At 40.9% G+C, this 23,276-nt stretch overlaps 1 protein-coding gene across 4 annotated transcripts in view; it reads right to left on the bottom strand.

Moving 5' to 3' along the window:
- Positions 1 to 21,582, bottom strand: part of PRPF40B (pre-mRNA processing factor 40B) — a 55,230-nt gene extending 33,648 nt beyond the window's left edge. For all 4 annotated transcript variants that reach the window (XM_075265516.1, XM_075265518.1, XM_075265520.1 and 1 more), the window contains exons 1-10: positions 21,523 to 21,582; positions 19,654 to 19,734; positions 14,432 to 14,575; positions 10,262 to 10,330; positions 8,011 to 8,041; positions 7,771 to 7,790; positions 6,357 to 6,410; positions 4,143 to 4,253; positions 828 to 948; positions 304 to 331 (exon numbers count right to left, since the gene is read on the bottom strand). In XM_075265516.1, coding sequence (XP_075121617.1) covers positions 304 to 331; positions 828 to 948; positions 4,143 to 4,253; positions 6,357 to 6,410; positions 7,771 to 7,790; positions 8,011 to 8,041; positions 10,262 to 10,330; positions 14,432 to 14,575; positions 19,654 to 19,734; positions 21,523 to 21,582 — 719 coding nt within the window. The remainder of the gene's footprint in view (positions 1 to 303; positions 332 to 827; positions 949 to 4,142; positions 4,254 to 6,356; positions 6,411 to 7,770; positions 7,791 to 8,010; positions 8,042 to 10,261; positions 10,331 to 14,431; positions 14,576 to 19,653; positions 19,735 to 21,522) is intronic.
- Between the last annotated feature and the right edge of the window lie 1,694 nt (positions 21,583 to 23,276).

Genomic DNA, 23,276 nt, shown 5'->3' with positions numbered 1-23,276 from the left:
TACTTCGTGGACCATAAATTCACATTGTGCGCCCCACGTGCGCGTGTTACGATTTTTCTGTTTGGATTTTGTCTACATGTTTTACACCAAATATTTGTCTACATCCTTTGTGCAGAATATTTGTCTCATGGTAAATCACAATTTTGTAGCTTTCATATGACAGATTCCTAAATATACCTAAAACTACTGCAAAAATCGATAGTATTGATAGATGTATCCCAAAGTTACAATGCCGGAATAATAAACAGTAATGTTATATACGCCAAAACAAAATGCCCCAAAAGGGTGTGCAGTATAACTCACCCAGCTTCTTCTTCTTGTTTTATCAACACTGCAAAACAAACCCCAGTTGTATGAGTGTATCTCTCTTAGGCGTATTTCACATAATCAAACTTTTGCTTTTGATGGTAGATGATGTATCTGCTCAGACTACTAGTGTCAACCAAGCAATAAGTAAAGGCAGTGGGAACTTGTGTAGGTGATGAATTATTGAAAGGCAGCACTGATGGTGCTAGGTCATGGTAGAAACACTACCCTCTCTGATGAAACTGATGAGGTAAGTGCTATAAATCCTACTAATCTCCTACTATTATTCCATGTGGATAGATTACATGCTGGCTCACTGTCCTCACTAGTGACCAGAGTATACCGGTTTCTCTTATTCTGCAGTTATTTTATTACTACCCTTGAAGAGGTGCTCTGTAGGAAGTATTCATCAGTAAACTAGGCAAATAAACTTAAAGGTTAGCCAAATACAGAATGTCAACTATGCCGCAGTAACAAAATGCTCTGTAAACTAATCGGAATATTAACCACTGGCTCCTTACCCTCTAACTCCTCTAAGTCTTTGGGTTTGGTCCAGCGTGACTCCTTGGTCTGTGAGTTGTAGTAATATGGTTTTCCTGTATCAGATTTATACTCCTTCCAACAACACTGTGAGAGAAGAAGCTGCAGAAGAAAATGCAAAGGTATAATTGATTATTCCATCTTAGGCCCTGTTCACACAGCGGAATCTGAAACTGATTTTGAGATGGATTATGCCTAAAAATCATTGTATTTAATAGGAGGCCGTGATCAGAGCAAGACGCTGAAAAAATAACTATCATGCTCAATCTTCAGCTGCAAAATGTGCATCTCAAGCTACCCTGCTCTGCTAGGTCTGAAAGAGGGCCAAAGGACCTTGCAATGCCAAGATACTGGATTTCATTGGGACCAGTGCAACATCTTTGAGTTTACATGTGATATTTGTGTGTGTTTCCTTTTACACCACATAAACGTAACAATGGGCTATAGCTGGCTAGTATATTTTTAGTAAATAACATGCATATTGTATAGCCCACAGTCAGAGAGCCAAGTGGCGCCACAATCCCACTGATAACCAGGCAAAGAGTCTCTGAAGTAATCTGCACAATCACAGGGAGAACTGTGTGACTTGATCACAGCTGCACAGTACTCTCTCAGTGTAGGGCAAGAACGGAAAGCTGAACAGTGAGTACATATGCTCAGTTTCCTCACAGAGACAAAATACTGCAGGACACAGAACAGGAGCCTGGAGAGCTGAGTAAATAAGTCACTGCAGCCCCTTCAATGTCTTGTGGCTGGACCCCCACTACCCAAACACTGATGGACAACTAGGGACACTTCATGAGGTCTTCTTCATTTACTATATAAACCTATGTGCATTTTATAGTTCATTGGGTAATCTATTCTGAAAAATATGGGTGGAAATATTTCCATGAAGTGAGAGTGCCCCTTTACACTTCAAAATAAATTATTTCTAAAACACAAAATATTCCACAAACTCCCTGAGGAACCTACAGACTGGTAATACAGTCATGACCGTATGTGTTGGCACTCATAAAATTTTTCCAGAAAGTATTTCTCCACGCAAATGATTGCAATTACACATGTTTTATTATACACACGTTTATTTAGTTTGTATGTACTGAAACAACACAAAAAATGAGAAAAAAAGCAAAAATAATTTCATGCAAAACTCCAAAAAAAGGCCGGACAAAATTACTGTCAGCCTTAATTTAATATTTGGTTGCACACCCTTTAGAAAAAAATAACTGAAATAACTGAAATCCTATAACTATAACTAAATAATAACTATAATCCTATAACTTTCAACAAGCTTCTTACACCTCTCAACTGGAATTTTGGACCATTCTACTTTTGCAAATTGCTCCAGATCTCTCATATTTGAAGGATGCCTTCTAACAGAAATTTTAAGATCTCTCCACAGGTGTTCAAAGGGATTTAGATCCGGAACTATTGCTGGCCATTTTAGAACTCTCCAGTGATTTGTTTCCATCCATTTCTGGGTGCTTTTTAAAGTATGTTTGGGGTCACTGTCCTGCTGGAAGACCCATCAGCTAGGACCTAGCTTTCTGATACTGGACTCTACATTGAGACTTAAAATTCTTTGGTAATCTTCAGATTTTATAATGTATTGCACACAGTTAAGGCAACCATAGTCAAAGACAGCAAATCAACCCCACAACATCTTTGAACTTCCACCATATTTGACCGTTGGTACTGTGTTATTTTCTTTGTAGGCCTCATTCGGTTTTCAGTAAATAGTAGAATAATGTGCTTTACAAAAAAAACCTGCGTTGGTCTCATCTGTCCACAAGACGTTTTTGAGAAGGATTTTGTCTGACTTACTTACATTTTGGCAAACTGCAGTCTACCTTTTTTAGGTCTCGGTGTCAGCAGTGGGGTCCTCCTGGATCTCTTGCCATAGCGTTTAATTTTATTCAAATGTTGACAGATAGTTTGCACTGACACTGATGCCCCCTGAGCCTGCAGCACAGCTTGAATTTCTCTGGTACTTAATTGGGGCTGCTTATCCACCTTCCAGACTATCTGCGTTGCAACCTTTCATCAATTTTTCTCTTCCGTTCACATTCAGGGAGATTAGCTACAGTGCCATGGGTAGTAAACTTCTTGATCATGTTGCACATCATGGACAAAGGAACATTAAAGGGGTTGTCCCATCACAAGGATTCTATCTATACTGCTTGTTAATGTGAATGTAAGACTTTTCCTAAATACATTGCTTCAGCAAAACTGCTTTGTTTGTCCACTATCTTACTTTATTCATTTTTTTGTGGCCACAGCCCTGACCTAGCTGCTCATGAGTCAAGTGATTTATCAGCCTGCTCTCAGGGGGGGAGGGAGGAGGGGCTAAGTGCACGGGAGCGAGCCTGGAGGGGGGGGGTAGTTTACCCTTTGGGGGAAGGGGCCGCCAATGCAGGGTTAGACGCCGGCACAGGAGAAGCCAGCAACATCGCTATGCTTCTGCCCTGTATGAAGCCAGCAGCGGCAGAAGCGATGCTGCTATTCCGGGGGGGGGGGGGGGCGGGGGGGGCGGAGGAGCACTAACACTCTAACGTCTAACACTCCCCGGCATCCGCTGTAATAGAGAGGCAGATGCTGGGGACTGTTAGACGCCGGCACAGGTGAAGCCAGCAACATCGCTATGCTTCTGCCCTGCATGAAGCAAGCAGCGGCAGAAGCGATGCTGTTATTCCGCTCCACAGTCACATATGCAAAGCCAAGCGGCGAGATGCCGCCGGCCCTGCGTGCACGCTCATAGACCAGTCTAGCCTTCACAATGCGAATACAGACCCGACACCCTGTCGGGTCTGTATTTGCATTGTGTAGGCTAGACTGATCTATGAGCACGCACGCAGGGCCGGCGGCATCTCGCCGCTTGGCTTTGCATATGTGACCCCGCCCACCAATGACGAAACAAAGCCGGAAGACAGAAGATTTCAAAGGAACGAAGACTGGTGAGTATGCGACGTGGGACAACCCCTTTAAGAACTCTGGAGATGGACTTTGAATCTCCAATTTTGAAAAGGAACCAACAAATTTGTCTGGCCCATTTTTGGAATTTTGTATTAAATTATGTTCAATTTTCCATTTTTTTTCTCTGTTTTTTTGTGTTGTTCCAATACACACAACTTAAATAGACATGTGTATAACAGAACATGTAACATTGCAATAATTTTCTGGGAGAAATACTTCACTTTCTAGCGTAATTTTCTTACGGTCATGACTTTATAGAACATCAAGGTTTTTTATCTTGGGTTTTATGTATCCATGACCTTTCCATGAAGTAAAGTTCTTACCTCTGTTTTGGATTTTAGCTCATCTGGCTTCTCCCAGGTGGACTGCTTGGTTTCAGTGTTGTAGTAGTAGGTACGCCCATCTGGAGCTTTGTGCTCAGTCCATAGAGACTTCTGTGGAACAAAATAAATAAATAAAAAAATCAATGCAGAAAACGCATTTTACTTCCTACAAATGCACTAGTCAGCATATTGCCCTATGCAAGTGTCAGCTTAGGTCAGACCATAACTCTTGATGTATATATACAAGCACAATAAATATTGATTTGCTTTAGATTTACTTTTTGCTCATTTAATTTTGTTAATTGATAAAAATAAACTATAAACAATTTTTTTCACATCTGCTTGAAAGTTTTGTTCCATACTATTATTGTCAAGGGCTATGATGAATTACCACATATGTAATGCAACAAACTTGATAGTTTTAGTTATATTCACAGTTTCTAAGATGTTTATACTATAATGCAATCAGTGTCAGACTGAATGTCTAGGTCCCACCAGTGAAATTTTTTTAGTGGCCCACCACCAGGACCCCTGCAGATCAGCTGTTCTGAGACAGGGCGGCTAAAGGAAATAACATGTCGTGAGCCATGTTGCTCACCTGCCATACAATGTGCAGCACTGCACTACCTGGCAAGTGAACAGCATGGCTCCTAGAATTGTTACAATTACCTGTAGCCGCATGTCCTGGTATAGCTGATCTGCAGAGGTCTTCGCTGTCTGACCCTCGCAGATGTGATATTGATGGCCTAGCCTAAGTACAATCAATATTAGAAATATGGATAAATCCTTTAAAAAAATGTTGTTTGGGAATTGGAGCATCCCATGTGGTGAGCGGGAGGTGTAAAATAAAGAAAAAAAACCAAAACATACTTGCCTGTCCCCGGCGCTCCGTTGTCCGCCGCCAGTGTCCATTCAGTCTTGTGCTGGTGCCTTCTTGCTGGGAGTCCTGCACCTCATATGACTGCTACAACCAATTAGGTACAGGATTTCTAGAAATGAGGCACTACCATGAGACTGAACACAGACGGGGGGCAACGAGATTCTGGGGACAACAGTTGAGTAGCAGTTGAGTTTTTTCACCTGCTCCGGCCTATTTTTTTTAAAAAATGTCATCCTGGACAACGCCTTTAATGTCCCCAGGATATTATCCCGCATAACAATATAATAGCCTCATCAATGGTCCCCTTACAGTATAGGTGGACCAGTGAAGGGGACACTGTATGGGGGGAGATAGTTAATGGGCCATTGTATGGGGGAAAACAGTAAAGGTACCACTATATGGCCAAAACAGTGGCCCCTTCACTGGTCCCTGCCATAGCTGTATTGTTTCATTACTTACCTGTCTGCTCACCAGTCCCGCTCCTTCTTGCTTGGGGTGCACTGATGTGACATCATGTGCACCAAAACAAGAAGAAGCAGGAGGTGTCGGAAAGCTGTCAGGTAAGTATCGGAGCTTAGCTTGTAGGCCACAGGCTCAATGTGGCCTGTGACTTTCTGCTCTACTAGTAGCAGAACCAGGTCGGTGGCACCACTTCTCCCCAGTTTTGCGATCAGGTTATTAAAACCAGTTTGCAAAACCAGGGAGAACCTGTCTGCATCCCTTACTTATCCCAACTACTGCTCAAGGCCTCTCCCCTTCCTGCAGCACCCTGGGCCCTTGTGCACCATACATCACGTCATGATGATGTAATGTGCAGCGTACCGGGGGCTCTCTGGCTAGGAGCAGGGAGAGGTAAGTGACTAGGGGCCATTGCTGCACCTCCATTGCCTAATCCTTCTAAATGCACATGGCCAACCGGGGGGATTCACCGTTACCCCAATGGGCTAGTTCAACCCTGAATGCAATAATAAAGCATTATGCATCATGAGTACACAATTTAAAACCTTCATATGTTTGTAACATTATTTACAGTGTAATGATAGCAAAATTGCCTGAAGCCATGAAAGTCTAATGACTGTAGGGCTAAGGCCCCACGTTGCGGAAGTGCAGCATTTTTGGTTGCAGATTTTGCTGCGTTTTTTTGAACCAAAGTCGTCAGGAGGGACAAACTAGAAGAGAATCGTCTAAATACTTCCTTTATAGTTTCCATTCCTTTTCAAGCCACTCTTGACTTTGGCTCAAAAAAGCAGCAAAATTTGCAACAAAAAACGCTGCGTTCGTGTGGCTTTAGCCTAAGAAAGGAATAAAAAATAAATAATAGTGGAGTAAAGAACCTTTATTGGAATGTCTTGGGAGGTGGAACTTTCTTCTGCAGCTGTTTTCTGTGTCTGTAAATATACAGTGCAAAGAAAGATGCAAAAATGATTGTTATAAACAGCAGACATCTCACACGCACAAACTGAACATGTGTGATACATATGTACTTTATATATTCCATATGTCTAGTTATACAAGTCTTTACGCCGCAAACTAAAGGGGTTTCCCACAGACATAACCATATTTGGATTTGTAAACAACTAAAAGTTAAACATTTTTGCAAATGTAATTAAGAAGTTTGCAAAGTTTTAAACATTTCCTTACCATCTTAGAGGTGACAGTCTGTTGTCTTGATCGGTTGCTAATGGATATGACCATAAATGTAGGAAACCGATGGATCTGTACACAATCAGAAATTCAGCCATGATGTCCTTATTGAGGCTGGGTTATTAGATAGGGACATTACATGTGCAAGAAGATAAATACCGTATATACTCGAGTAGAAGCCGAATTTTTCAGCCCAGTTTTTGTGCTGAAAAAGCCCCCCTCGGCTTATACTCGAGTCAGCAAAAGAAAAAAAAAAATATATATATATATTTTTTTTTTAGGAGGGGGAGTCTCTGACCAGCCACAATATTAATGTATAGAATCTCCCATAAAATAGTGCAAACAAAAAAAAAAAAAGAAGATTTAATAAAAAAATAAAAGTTCTAAATCCCTCCTTTCCCTAGAATACATATAAAAGTAGAAAATGACTGTGAGACACATACACATTAGGTATCCCTGTGTCTGAAAGTGCCCGGTCTACTGAATATAGGGTATCTGCAGTGCTCCTGTTCCGTCGGGAGGGGTTAATAGGAGCACTGCAGATACCCTATAGTCAGCCAGGCTGAATCCCAAGTGGGGGAAGAAAAAACAGTCCTCAAGCTCAGGGAAGGGGCAGACAGAAAACCAAAACACCACCTCCCCTTCCCCAGCAACTACTGCACCCAAAAACTCCGACCATTTTAATTTTTGAAATTTTCCAGTAGCTGCTGCATTTCCCCCCCTAGGCTTATACTCGAGTTAATAAGTTTTCCCAGTTTTTTTGTGGTAAAATTAGGGGGGTCGGCTTATACTCGGGTCAGCTTATACTCGAGTATATACGGTACTTATACTTGAGTATATACAGTAATAAGAAATTATGGCTATATTTCAAGCTGTTGAAAAGTTCCTGCATTCGTGGTCATATCCTTTTGCAATGGATCAAGAAAACAGGTTGCCACCACTAACATGATTACAGAAAACCTTTAAAAATTAGCAATTTTTTAAAATATTATTTATGTATGCAAAATTGTTTAATTGTCAAGACACACACACCTAAATGCATTAAAACTAAGGAGTGTCCAAAAATAAAAAGTGGGGAAAGTAAGTATGATCTTCTCTACTCACTGTTGGAGTTGGTTGAGTCACTGGTGATGGAAATACAACCAAGACATAAAAGAGGAAAAATAAAATAAAATTGAGGTTTTGTGATAAAGTCATCCAAGTGAAGGGAAAACAAAGCTGTTGTGACTTTTTTTTATTGTATAAACTGAAGAATGCCACATATAAGTATCATATAAGGGACTATATATGGTGATCTAAACTACTTATAACCAGTTTCCCTTATAGCCCCACAACAGTACTTACAGCTCACAGTCTCTGTTCCAGGTGCAGTTGCCTGATAAGAAAAAAGTATTATTTATATATTGAGGAAGTTGCTATCCAAACCTGCTTTATACAGATGAATAGATTGCTGCACTTCAGTATGTCAGAATAATAATTTTTACCATTGTGCATTGTTTAGGGAATATCTTCAGTCCTTGATCTTGATCAACAAGATCTTCTAAAGGAGGCCATAAATCTCATATATCTGTGGGCTGAATATTTGTTTGGCCAATAAGCGTTCAACCAACAGCTATTACCCCTGATCAGAGATCCGAATAAGCCACAGCGGGTACCTCTGTTACTAGTGAAAGTAGTTCACTGGTCAGCCACATGTGTAATTGTAAAATCTCCATACAACAAAACGTCTGGTACCAGCCATTTTGTGTAGAAACATCTACAAGAAGAACTAACTAACAGATCTCCCATCAAGGGAAAGTCAGCGCACACCCAATGTTGGTAGGTCCTGCCAATGCTGGTGGGTTTGGCTGAAGTTTGCCTAATGTGTTGGCCACCTTTAGGCTAGAATCACATTTTCAGTTTTTGACAATTTTCTGAGTCAAAACTAAAAATGGGTGCAGTGGAAAGGGGAAGAATAAGTCCTTCCTTTAAATTTCCATTTTATCTGGAGTCCACTCTTGGTTTTGGTTTCACAAACTACATGTGTGATTCTAGAATGTATGTTCTTTTCAAAGTCTTCCCACTCTCGGTAATAACATGTATTATGGAAAGCAGATAGGCTCCCAATCTATACTATTTCATACTAACAGATCTCCTAGAGATCTATCCCAAAATCTATGCTGCTTTTTTGCAAGCTGCTTTAATTGAAGGACTAGTCCAACTGTTCCAGTAGCAGTGACATTATGGAAACTATTTGGTTATCCTCAGGAGAGGTCTTAAGAGTATGTGCTGCCTGTATGGCTAGCTGCACAAGGCACGCACATCCCCTGTTACCATTGAAAGGAGCGTCGCTAGCCTTGGTACCCAGAACATGCAATCTTCATTCACACAGTGCACAAAATGCACCTGCACATGCTGTCCTATTCTGATAACTATCTAGCAGTATAATATTAGCACTATATGACTGGATTATGAAGACTTCATGGTACACCATAAGAAGGTATTAACCATGGTTAAGCCGACCCTGGCTACCAAAAAATGTCTATGGAGAGACTACATCGAAATGTGGCCGAAGAGCAATTTTTCGTCTGTTCATCAAGGGGAACTTATCTGCATATTCCATTCCCAGAATTACTAAAAGGGAATTCACATTATATCCTTTCAGGCTAGGTTCACATCTACACACAGGTCTCTGTAGTTTGGGTATGTCTAGGGACCCAAACGCCAGTCAGCCTATAATGGGATCCGCTGGATATCCTCTGTTTTTATACTGAAACTGGCGGACAGAAAAGTCCTCTGTACAGGACTTTTCTCTCCGATGATTTTTGGCGGTTTCTGGGGCAGAGTCTCCAATATGAACCTAGCCTAACCTAGCCAAACCCTACTCTGCTTTTTACTATTGAAGGGTAAAAACTGCAAAAACAGATGTCTGGATTGGTCTTTCTTTCTCTAGAACATGTTCTGGTTTGGCTTTAAGTCCAGACAACAGAGCAGATTTATTATACTGTTTTATATGCCATTCTTAATAAACGGCAGAATGTGGCACACAGGGCTCACAATGGGGGATGCATTACATCTTTGCCATGGTTTTCTGGCGTAGAGGGATTGATAAATTCCTCCAAGTCTCTCTTGGTTTCTTAGAAAACCAGGCATTGGTTTATAGAATGCTACCTATCAAAAGGTGGTGCTAGAGCAAGCTTTCCTTTCTCCATCAATGAAAATATAGCATATTATGTTATCCAGAATACCTAGTACACCATGTAAGACTCTACAAACCACATGGAAGCCTGATAAGGGCAACTTCTCCTTACGGAGACATGGTACCCCTTCCAACCCATCTCTATGACCTCTAATTTTGAGGAAGTTCCTAACTAAATATGAAAGTTTGGGAACTTGTTGCAGAATGAATAATCTATGCGGGAAAGTTCTATAAAAGGCTCAGAAAAGGCTCTGGCAGGGAAAACTGAATTTAAATAAGAGTTTTCTGCTATATATATATATATATATATATATATATATATGTAAAGGAACCACAACAGATAGGACATAGTGTAGTTTAAAATTAAAGCAGTGAGTAAATGAATTTTATTTTGACATTCTATCTGAAAATACTGACTGTAGTAGTGTTGGTTGTTACGGCTGGCAGCATCATAGTCGGCATCAACGGTGGCACAAGACTTGGGAGCTTTGTTGAAAAACAAAATTAAGCAGGCTAACATTAATTTCTTGAAAAAACATCAGGATATTATATGATGTCAGTATATAAAATGTGATATTTGAACATTACAACCATAAAGTGTACCTCACTTAGCAAATCTTTTTGTCCTAAAAGGGTTTTCCAAAACCTCCAGTGTAATTTTTTTAAACTTGTCCCCATAATAAATGTAGTAACTGTTCCCATAAAAGCTCCCATCAGAAACTCCTGAGTGTCTACAATGCAGCCGCAATGGAATACTATCCAATGTGACTCAAAAAGAATAAAAAAAATATAATAAATTGCATTACAAACTCTGGTGAATACACCCTTATGAAGTAGGCACCATACAAGCTCACATTTTAACAACGTTTGCGCTTTTATGCATAGTTTCTATAATGTGTTATCAATTTGTTTTTGTTTTTTGTTTTTTTTAAGATTTTGCGGGTTACAGATATCCTTAGAATAGGTCATCAACATCATATTGGTGAAGGTCTGACAACCCCACAAGCATCTCTTGCATGCAGCACCCAGAATTAAAGGGATATTCAGTTTTTTTAAAAAATATATCTGTCTATAGATCTCAAGATTATACCATTTTATGTTATCCATTTAGTTAACATTCTTCTCACATATATTTATTGTTTCACTAGGGGTCCATTGCTGTGCAGAAGAACAGTATCACCCATGGATCAGTCCTGAGTAACGCATCTATGGGCTAAAAGAATAGGACTAGTTAAGGCACCATTCATGTGACACATCATATCCCTCAGCCTGTAAGCAACAATGTTACATACATATGTTTGGTTGGCACATATGACACATCTATGGGACTATTAAATAAGACTAATAACGGAAACAGATTTTTATTATAACTACTTCACTCTGTGTATTTACATGGCTGTCTGGCTGCAGAAGATTTGTAATATGGCTGTCTGTAGGTAATGTAATTTTATTAATAAAGTTAACTAAATACAAAATACAACTGAATACAAAAAAACAACTGAGGAGGTGCAGGCGCTATTAACCTGACTCCTGGAGAATTAACAGAATGTCAGGGGTCACTTGACTGACACCGTAATTAGTCCTATCCAGTTCTCCTATGGGTGACGGAAAGAGACTACTGCACTGATGAAAATAAATTGTGAGCAAAATGTTAAATATAAGTATATTACAAAAGTGTATGATGTATGAGTACTGTTCTGTTCTATGTACAAATAAATGAAGTCATGAAAACTGGAGTACCTCTTTAACAGACAGCGCAGCGCCGCTCTCTGTGTAATGGCCAGGCCAGGTTACTGCAGCCCAGTTCATATTCAAGCCAACAAATACAATTTGCAGTAATCTGTCTGGACCAATACATAGAGAACTGGCCTGTGCTTCTGGTTACTTTCTCTGTGTTAGTTCCAGCACTGGCAGCTATTGACAACAATTAATTGGTGGGAATATTGGACCCTGACCAATCTGATATCAATGACCTTTAGTATAAGGCAGGTCTTACAACAATATTGATTTTACGGTCCGCAAGTTGCTGATCAGCAACATAGATATCGCAGACGCCCGTGTCCTACCGCACTCGCCCATAGAGTTCTATGGGCGAGTCCGTGCAGTGCCGTGAATTCACGGCCTTTGCGGACCTGCTCTATAAATTGCGGAACTCGGTTGCGGCCCGGCACACCACGGATAAAATATCTGGTGGCGTAAGAGGCAGCACTGAATATAGTGTGTCCGCAAATGGTCCACAATTGAAAACCCTCAATTGCGGACCATTTGCGGACTTACATTATGGCCGTGTAAGACCAGCCTAAGTCATCAAAATCTGTAACATGGAAAACCCCTTTAATTACCTGTCTGTCCTGTCTGTTCATACACATAATATATCATATTCTAATATCTATGTCTAGAATACAGAAACAATGCTGAAGTTGTATAGAAAGGCTCAATACTTCTTGCTAAAGCCCCAGCCCCTTTCTGACAATTTGTTTGCCTATGAGAAACATCTCTAGCTACAACATTAGATGAAAAAGAAGGATATCGGTGCAAGTATTCCACAGATATTTATGGGAATCACCCATGGTGTTTCCTACACCGTACTCTGTATTCTTCATAAATAAGACACCTACCCGTGTGCCAGAATAGAAATCTGCTCCAGTGTGGAACTGGCGTAGATTTCCTAAATAACGCCAATTTTCTAGCACAAGTTTTAATAACTGTATTGGGCCAAGGCGTCCCTGCACTTCTTCACCTACAGTCCTATGAAAAAGTTTGGGCACCCCTATTAATCTTAATCATTTTTAGTTCTAAATATTTTGGTATTTGCAACAGCCATTTCAGTTTGATATATCTAATAACTGATGGACACAGTAATATTTCAGGATTGAAATGAGGTTTATTGTACTAACAGAAAATGTGCACTATGCATTAAACCAAAATTTGACCGGTGCAAAAGTATGGGCACCTCAACAGAAAAGTGACATTAATATTTAGTAGATCCTCCTTTTGCAAAGATAACAGCCTCTAGTCGCTTCCTGTAGCTTTTAATCAGTTCCTGGATCCTGGATAAAGGTATTTTGGACAAACAATTCAAGTTCAGTTAAGTTAGATGGTCGCCGAGCATGGACAGCCCGCTTCAAATCATCCCACAGATGTTCAATGATATTCAGGTCTGGGGACTGGGATGGCCATTCCAGAACATTGTAATTGTTCCTCTGCATGAATGCCTGAGTTGATTTGGAGCAGTGTTTTGGATCATTGTCTTGCTGAAATATCCATCCCCGGCGTAACTTCAACTTCGTCACTGATTCTTGAACATTATTCTCAAGAATCTGCTGATACTGAGTGGAATCCATGCGACCCTCAACTTTAACAAGATTCCCGGTGCCGGCATTGGCTACACAGCCCCAAAGCATGATGGAACCTCCACCAAATTTTACAGTGGGTAGCAAGTGTTTTTCTTGGAATGCTGTTTCTTTTTGGACGCCATGCATAACGCCTTTTTTTTTATAACCAAACAACTCAATCTTTGTTTCCAAAATGAAGTTGGCTTCTCCAAATGTGCTTTTGCATACCTCAGGCAACTCTATTTGTGGCGTACGTGCAGAAACGGCTTCTTTCTCATCACTCTCCCTGACAGCTTCTCCTTGTGCAAAGTGCGCTGTATTGTTACCGATGCACAGTGACACCATCTGCAGCAAGATGATGCTGCAGCTCTTTGGAGGTGGTCTGTGGATTGTCCTTGACTGTTATCACCATTCTACTTCTCTGCCTTTCTGATATTTTTCTTGGCCTGCCACTTCTGGGCTTAACAAGAACTGTCCCTGTGGTCTTCCATTTCCTTACTATGTTCCTCACAGTGGAAACTGACAGGTTAAATCTCTGAGACAACTTTTTGTATCCTTCCCCTGAACAACTATGTTGAACAATCTTTGTTTTCAGATCATTTGAGAGCGGGTTGTCCATGATCGGCGACCATCAAACTTAACTGAACTTGAACTGTTTTGTAGAAAGAAATGGTCCAAAATACCTTCATCCAGGATCCAGGAACTGATTAAAAGCTACAGGAAGCAACTAGAGGCTGTTATCTTTGCAAAAGGAGGATGTACTAAATATTAATGTCACTTTTCTGTTGAGGTGCCCATATTTTTGCACCGGTCAAATTTTGGTTTAATGCATATTGCGCATTTTCTGTTAGTACAATAAACCTCATTTCAATCCTGAAATATTACTGTGTCCATCAGTTATCAGATACATCAAACTGAAATGGCTGTTGCAAACACCAAAATATTTAGAACTAAAAATGGTTAAGATTAATAGGGGTGCCCAAACTTTTTCATAGGACTGTATATTCACAGAAAGTGACAAGCCAGACGCAGACCTGAGGATGTGGCGCCAAAGATTATTATTGCCCATCTGTGCCCCCTATACTGTTTAGAATAAAGCTACATGACTAAGCCAACATCCTAAATCATAAAGGCAATAGTGGATAGCAAAATATTTAGCAACAAAAGATACAAAGCAAGTCAGAGCAATGCTGCAGGTTTATATGTATTACAGATTTGTGATGCAACAGCAGTCATATCCAAAAGCCTGTACCTGTGAGAGGGGAGGAGGTCCTGCCATGGGTGGGATCATTGGAGGCAACATTGCATGTGGTATTGGGGGCATTGCTGGAGGCCTCTGCCCTATTGGTGGCAGTCCAATTGGTGGAAAAGGAGGTGGAAGGCCAGGAGGAGGCATCTAGGAAAAGACACAAGGAAAAAAAAATGACTCACTGAAAGCAGAAAACATTCAAAGGTTCAAAAGACAAGTGTGGAGCGCTGATAACAGAACACAAGGCTATCCCTTATGTATACAAAATCCTGAAAATAAGCAACATATCAAATCACCATGAGTACAATCTGAAGAAATTACATATCAAAACATCATGAATAACATCAGAATAAATGACATATCAACCATCACAGCTTTTATGTTTTGAATAGCGTTGTGTATTAAAGCATACCTGTCACGACGTTCCCCTTTTATTTACTTTACTACTACACATTGCATTAAACACTACATGAAAGCCACAAAATGAAGAGCGTAGCTAAGCAACAGAAGCAGACATACCCTGATAGTGCTCTTGTCTAGGAAAATGGGGCAAAAAGAGAGATCGAAATCCTCTACACAGTACACAGAATGATGTACAATAGGCCAATATGTTTTATGGAGAAGTGCTGAAGCTGAAGAGTTCACCAGATCCCAAGGTATGGAACGGGTTGTACTCACGCAGATGGCAGTCCACTTCCTAGCACCTTCCCCTGCATACAGACCAGCTTCTGCTCATGCTCAGAGACGTCTCATTCCTTCTTGATGCAACTAAGCCCCATCATTATGGCCATAAGAACCTTTAAAATCCATCCTGTTAGCTATTGTGATGTAAGACACAGGGATAGCCATAGACACTGCAACATTGAGTTGAATCAGTATTGTCCACTAAGTGACGGCTAATATCAGAGGATAGTATTACTGTCAGTGGTATAATAAATATTACTTTTTCATTTTATTCTCGTTCCTGGATGATTTATATGGTAATGAAAATGTTCACTAAAGAACAGATATGTAATATACATATAAAGCTTAGATAACTTACTGTACAAGACGATTCCTTTACAAGGCATGTATGTAATTCACAGTTCTGCTGCCTGTCATTGGGAGCAGTCGACAAGCTTATGATCAGACTCATCCCTTAGCTTAGCTGAGCTCCTATAATGCAGTAGGACATCAGTGTTTCCAACATCTGATTACAGTCCAGTGCCTGCTGTACAGATACAGATCACCGACATAAGCTCTGTACAGACATTCAGAAACCAAGGTATGCTGGGAGATTGCAGAAACGTGAATGTGGCTTTAGGCTATAATACAGGATACATCTTCCAGCACTCAATGTACATGTCTGGGATCTCTAATACCCCATGCACACAATTGAGTGTACTTCTGACGTGGGGCCGAGTCTGCAGTGGAGTGCACTTAGAAAACATCTGAGTGTCTTCCGTTATGCATTCACATTTGTGAGGGCTTCAAATTCATTCTGTTCCGATGACACAGTGCTCAATAATCATCCGTGTCTTCAGTATGGAATGAATCGGAAACCCCCATAAAGATGAATGCATTACAGAATGCACCTGGATGCCACTCAGATGCCACTCCGAGTGTCATCCAAGTGCATTCTGTTGCAAATTCGTTCCCACATCGGAACTCTTGGTCACATGCATGAGCCTTATGGTATGTTCACACTACCATTATATAGTATGCTGCTGTCATCCATCATAGGGTAGCAGACACAAATAGAGTAGACCCCTCTCTGTCTATTCTCAATTACTATAATTTTTACATTTGTATTTTTATTATTATTATTATTATTATTATTATTGTATTATTTACACTGGTGTAACACACTGGTGAGACTATTACAGGATTATCTTATCTTAGTGTAAAAAAACACGACAGACACTGTCTTGCATCAGGTTTGTTTACTTTTGTAATAGAAGAAAAAGTCTTACATGCAGGACTTTTTTATTTTTGTCAGTAAAAGTAGAAAAAAATACGATGGCCAAAAGCTGCTGGCCTGAATCATCATCCACACATATGCACGCTTGGCTTGCTATAGTGACACATGTGTACTGAACTGGGAGAGGGGAGAAATGGGCTTATCTCACTGAAAACTAAAGGATCAGGTAGTCGACTCTCAAATTCTTATGTCTCTCAACATTTGCTATTTTGGAAGAATTGGGAGGCCTCCATACTTGTCACATCACAATCAGTGGGTTTAGCCAATACACATTTAATGTGTATGACCAGCTTAAGCCTTTGTCACATTTTTCCTCCCTTTAGGACCCATTTCTTATCCAAGCTCCATTGTGTGCACTTGGCCACGTCTCTCCTGCACATTTGGCACTTTCAGGGAGCGTAACTTTAACCTGACACAGAAAATACTGACACATGTCCCATCTGAAATCAGATATACAGTGCATGAGCTGTTCTATGGATCTACAACAATTCTTTTCAGGAGCCTCACAAGCTATACATACTCAAAAAATAAAGTGTACCTCAATTTTTGTTGAAATTAATACTGTTAGTGACAATGTAGAAAAAACTGCTGAATTCCTTGCATATGTTATTATAGTAAAGCACATTGTCCCAGATTTACTATTGTGGCTAGGAGTAAACACTGGCATAAACATGAAACATGCAATGCTGCTCATCTTGGGCACATCATGGCACATCTAGTTTGAACTCAAATTTTTGACATGTGGAAGTGTATAAACAGATAAAGGTGGTATTTGCCAAATGTGCCAAAACTGTGTTGAAACATTCTGAGTTAAAGTTATTTGGAAATTTTTCAGAATACACTATTTCAGTCCACGCTACATAAAGCACGGACATGGAAATCGTCAGACTTCAAGTCTGACATGTGGACTTCCATACAGATGTCAAACTGTCTGTTGTGGATGTTAGACAGATGACTTTACATACATTAATCTGAACCTACCTTGTATGGATTCCACGAACAAACACTGACAGAATCTGCTAGCCCTCCATAAATAATGCAAGTGAACACAGTATTTTATGCTCCAAAAAAAAGTGAGGACAAATAAATGAACTACCTCTTTTACAAGCCACAGTATGTTTATTATTGGCAGAGATCTTGTGTTATGAAGCCATGGATTGTAATTCAGTGCAGATTATTTGCAGTTCGGGACGCCGCTCCATGACAGAGATCAGCTACAGATCTGTGCTGTGATGTAATATATGTTCTTGGTGCTTAGACAGTAGTTCATCTTAGAAGTACCAGAGACAAAATATAAGGGAACTGTTTGGGCATCTTTATTATTACCACTATGATAATAGATGATGGCTATTACCTAGCTTACAGCACTGGAGATTCTTCTATATTCCCTGTGGTTGCCCCTATATTCTACTGGCAGCCCTTTGCAGCAGTCCAACTCTTTTTTTTTTTTTGATACTTACATGTACTTGAATGAAATAATACTATAACTTATTATTATTATTACTACTATTATTATTAGTAATAATAATAATAATAATAAAGTGTTTAAATAAGTGTTAGACAGTCATGACTACTTTTGAAGCACACAATTTTTTCGGTAAAAAATATGGCAAAGTGACAAACACGATGTACATGGCTAAAATCAGTTTTGCCTTAAAATAGCCTACAGATGTACAAACTAAAAGGCATATAATATATAAAATAAGCAATTTTCATTTACAGAAAAGAGAACTATACAGGTAGAGTAAAAAGTAAAGTACATTTTTACTGATATTTATGCCATTAGGGAAAACACAGAAAAAATGCTGAATTCCTTGCATAGGTTAGTATAGCAAAGCCCATTGCAAGAAATATATCAATGGATGTACACGAGTTTTCAAGCATATATATGTGATAATGTGGCACATTTTTGGAGCAAGGCCCTTTTTAGCACCACAGATGCACCATATCCTCCGTTCTGTGCTTTGCTTTCCACAAATGTCGGCGGAGTGGGGCTAGAGCAGGACTGGGATGCATTGGACCAACATATTTATTATAACTCACCCAGTTTTCAGGTGTGAGTTATAAAGGAAGCCTGCACCAGTTACTGATTAGTGTAGACTTCCATTCTGGCACACAGGCCAAGTTCCTGAGGATGGAACTTCTACATAATTTAAGGCATCTTGTACTTATTGAGGCCCTTATTAAATTTGGCACTCAAAATAAAGTATTAATAAATCTACCCCATTGTCGTCTATATTTCCCAAAAACACATTCAGGCACTACATTGACAATTATTCACAACTACATTTATAGCCCTCACATGTGTTGACATTAAAAGACTCTTTCACTGGAACAGTGGGGCAGATTTATGAAGAGAGGTGTTATTAATGCCAGTCTTCATGACCCCATCACTGGTCAGGGGTGTGCCTAATTTATGACAAGACACACGCCTTCTCATAAATGAGGTGCGACCTCTATCTGGCCATGCACCGGAATGGAGTGTGCAGGCTCATAGCTGTCGTGGATTTCCTGCATAATTCACAGCAGATTTATGGCATAAACAATAATACATCTGACGGGGCCAATGATCCTATCCCGTGTGCACCCTCGAAACGCCCCCTTCTAGGTTAAGTGGAGAGCACTGTGCAAAAATACGAAAAGTTGCATTTTTATGCACAAAAAGGCCACTTTGTTAAAAAAATAATAATAATTTTTTATGCCTTGTAAACCAGAAAAAGTGGCATACAAGACATAATAAATCTTCCCCAATTTTTCTATATGTGAAAAATCAGAAATCATACAGAGACATTTTAAAGTCTATGGAGCCATTTATGTGCCCAATTGCACTGATTTTTTCTCATTTTAATCCATGTGAACTTTTTTCACTCTTTTATCTTGTTGGGCATGTACCCATATTATTTGTGATTTGCAGTTATCGATATATTCTTCTTTTTGTTATAGGACTATTAGAGATATAAAATTTTAGTGAATACAAGTTACATTTACAGAACACCCCAATGATTCATGTTACAGTCTTGTGTGAACATAACCTTAAAGTGGTTGATCCAGCTACTACTGTGTTCTGAGAAGTCACTGAAACACTCTATGGGACCTTGGCTGGAAAACACTGTGTCAGGTTGACATGTTTTACATGTGCTATCTGCATGCAAACAAGTAAAGAAGCCTACTTTAAGAAATCCAAAGAGTTACACCAGCCTCTTACATGACCTAACAACCTACTGGACATACAAAGACCCAGAGACACTTATAAACAAGCACTTACAAAAGGTGGAGGCATCAGTGGAGGAGCATTGGGAAAAGGGGCCGTCTGACCAGGTGGAGCTGTTCCTGAGTCTGGTGCTGACTGGTGAATGAGAAGATAATAGAGATGATCAGATATGTTTCTGTTACCAGCTGGGACCCAGTGCTCAGAGATTATACCCTATATTGTATTTCAGTTGTAGCAAATGTAAAGACAATATATAACAAACACAGGTTTAGCAAATTATATCCTTTAAACAAATATTACACATATATTTACACTTTGCTTTGTTGCCTATTCAATTCAATTTGTAGAAACATGTGTACATATAAAGTAAAGTCATGAAAATAGGTGGTTACGGTCATGATAAATAATATGATGATAATATATGGTACAGTCGAGCTAATATTCAGTATGGTCATGACAATACAGGGTACAGTCATGATATTAGGTATAGTCATGATAATATAAAGAATAATAATGATAATATAAAGTATGGTCATGATAATATAAAGTCTAATAATGATAATATAAGTCACAGTCATGATAATACTAAGGTATGGTCATGATAATATTAAGGTATGGTCATGAAAATAAACAGCATAGTCAAGATAATATAAAGTATACTAATGATAATATAAAGTATGGTCATGATAACATATAATATGCTCATCAAACTATGAGATACAGTCTTGATAGAACATGGAAAGGGAATGATAATATATACGGTATAGTCATGATAATATGAAGGTCACAATGATATACGGTACGATTATGATAGTACAAGGAGTGGACACGATGATATAAGGTACAATGCTAATATACAGTACAATATGGTCATGATACTATAAAGTACATCCATGATGATATGAGGAAGATTCATGATATTAGGTATGGTTATGGTAATACAAGGAAAGGTCATGATAATATAAAGTATAGCCATGATAATATGATGAAGGGTCATGATGATATAAGCTAAGGTCATGATAATAACATACAGCCATGATATGGTCACAAGCCATGATGTATGAGCAGAGTTCGTGTACAGATCACTGCATATAATCAGGAGACATGGCACCCAAGTATATTGCTTCACCTAGTGTACTACTTCACCAACAGATCTGAGACCCTGGGATAAATTAAGACTCTGTATTAAAATGTGTCATGTTGCTATAACTTTGTAACTTTTATCCTCTAATATACATGATAGCGGTTCATATACTGTGGTGTGGTCAGTCTTATATCTGGGAACTGTATACAGTACATATCAAACATGTGCAATTACCTCATGTATATACCAGGCACTATATGTGCATACACTGTGCCATGCTTAGTACCAAGTACTGACTGCACCCACAGTTCTGCTCCCATATCACATGGCATGGGTACGGTGCTATGCCAGTGTTCATGTAGGACAGGCTAAACTTCTAGCACAGACTTTATCTAAAGTTGTAAGACATTTATAAAAAGCTATTTAACCATTTCATAGTAAGATGTATGAAATGACATGAAGTCTCCCGTGGTCTGCAGCACATCGCCTGCCCCTTCTATTAATACATGATGCCCATAATGCCCCAGTAATGTAAGCCAGATGCCAGGTCATATTGCACTGGTGACACTTCACAGTTCTTCACATGCCCCAAGCAGCAGGATGTGCCAGCTGAGGCTCACATTGCTGTGTATTCCTCTATCTATGGCAGGATACACCCCCTGCACCAGCACTGAAGAGTCTGAGAACATCCCCAGGACCACTGCCCCTTTATCCTGGGCACTGCCTGCCCCCCACTACGGCCCAGGTAGCCCCGTGTCCCGGCTGCCCCACCACCTACACATCCCGCGGCTGCTAATAAACCCCTCAAGCCGGGACCCAGAAAAACAAAGCTCCCTTACCATCCCTGCTCCAGCCGACAGCTGCCGCAGCTCCGCCCCCTCAACAAGCTGCACGCCCATTGGCAGCGGCTGTCATTGAGGGCGTGTCTAGCGGTGTAACCTGTGCTGTGCCGGGGCCATCTGTCAGTGGTCTTCTCATACATGTGTAATAGCAGCATGTGCACACAGGACTAGCTGCCGCACTGTACACGAATCACCGGCAGTGCGGCAGTGGCCAGGCTCACTGAGTTATAGTAGGCTGATGTGAGAGAGAAAGAATCTCAGAGCACACACCTGTGCAGATCAGCCGACTGCGAGACTACTGTAGACGGGAAAGAGCGACATCATGGACTGTTATATACAGGGTACAGGCGGTGCCAGCCTTACTGCAGCCGTGTCGGTGCTAGCTACAGTGTCCCCATACCAGCACCCCCATAATAGTGTCCCCATACCAGCAACCCCATAACAGTGTCCCCATACCAGCACCCCCATAACAGTGTCCCCATACCAGCACCCCCATAGCATTGTCCCCATACCAGCACCCCCATAACAGTGCTAGCTACAGTGTCCCTATACCAGCACCCCCATAACAGTGCTAGCTACAGTGTCCCCATACCAGCACCCCCATAACAGTGCTAGCTACAGTGTCCCTATACCAGCACCCCCATAACAGTGCTAGCTACAGTGTCCCCATACCAGCACCCCCATAACAGTGCTAGCTACAGTGTCCCCATACCAGCACCCCCATAACAGTGCTAGCTACAGTGTCCCTATACCAGCACCCCCATAACAGTGCTAGCTACAGTGTCCCCATACCAGCACCCCCATAACAGTGTCCCCATACCAGCACCCCCATAACAGTGTCCCCATACCAGCACCCCCATAACAGTGTCCCCATATCAGCACCCGCATAACAGTGCTAGCTACAGTGTCCCCATACCAGCACCCCCATAACAGTGTCCCCATACCAGCACCCCATAACAGTGTCCCCATACCAGCACCCCATAACAGTGCTAGGTACAGTTCCCCCATACCAGAACCCCCATAACAGTGTCCCCATACCAGCACCCCATAACAATGTTAGCTAGTGTCCCCATACCAGCACCCCATAACAGTGTCTCCATACCAGCACCCCCATAACAGTGTCCACATACCAGCACCCCATAACAGTGCTAGCTACAGTGTCCCCATACCAGCACCCCATAACAGTGCTAGCTACAGTGTCCCCATACCAGCACCCCCATAACAGTGTCCCCATACCAGCATCCTATAACAGTGCTAGCTACAGTGTCCCCATAACAGTGTCCCCATACCAGCACCCCATAACAGTGCTAGCTACAGTGTCTCCATACCAGCACCCCCATAACAGTGTCCCCATACCAGCACCCCCATAACAGTGTCCCCATACAACACCCCCATAACAGTGTCCCCATACCAGCACCCTCATAACAGTGTCCCCATATCAGCACCCCATAACAGTGCTAGCTACTGTGTCCCCATACCAGCACCCCCATAACAGTGTCCCCATACCAGCACCCTCATAACAGTGTCCCCATACCAGCACTCTCATAACAGTGTCCCCATATCAGCACCCCATAACAGTGCTAGCTACAGTGTCCCCATACCAGCACCCCCATTACACTGCTAGCTACAGTGTCCCCATACCAGCACCCTCATAACAGTGTCCCCATATCAGCACCCTCATAACAGTGTCCCCATATCAGCACCCCATAACAGTGCTAGCTACTGTGTCCCCATACCAGCACCCCCATAAC

This window comes from Leptodactylus fuscus, chromosome 2, assembly GCF_031893055.1.
Source record: "Leptodactylus fuscus isolate aLepFus1 chromosome 2, aLepFus1.hap2, whole genome shotgun sequence".
NCBI lineage: Eukaryota > Metazoa > Chordata > Amphibia > Anura > Leptodactylidae > Leptodactylus > Leptodactylus fuscus.
The sequence above is the reverse complement of the archived record's forward strand: the minus strand, read 5'-3'. Positions and strand labels throughout refer to the sequence as shown.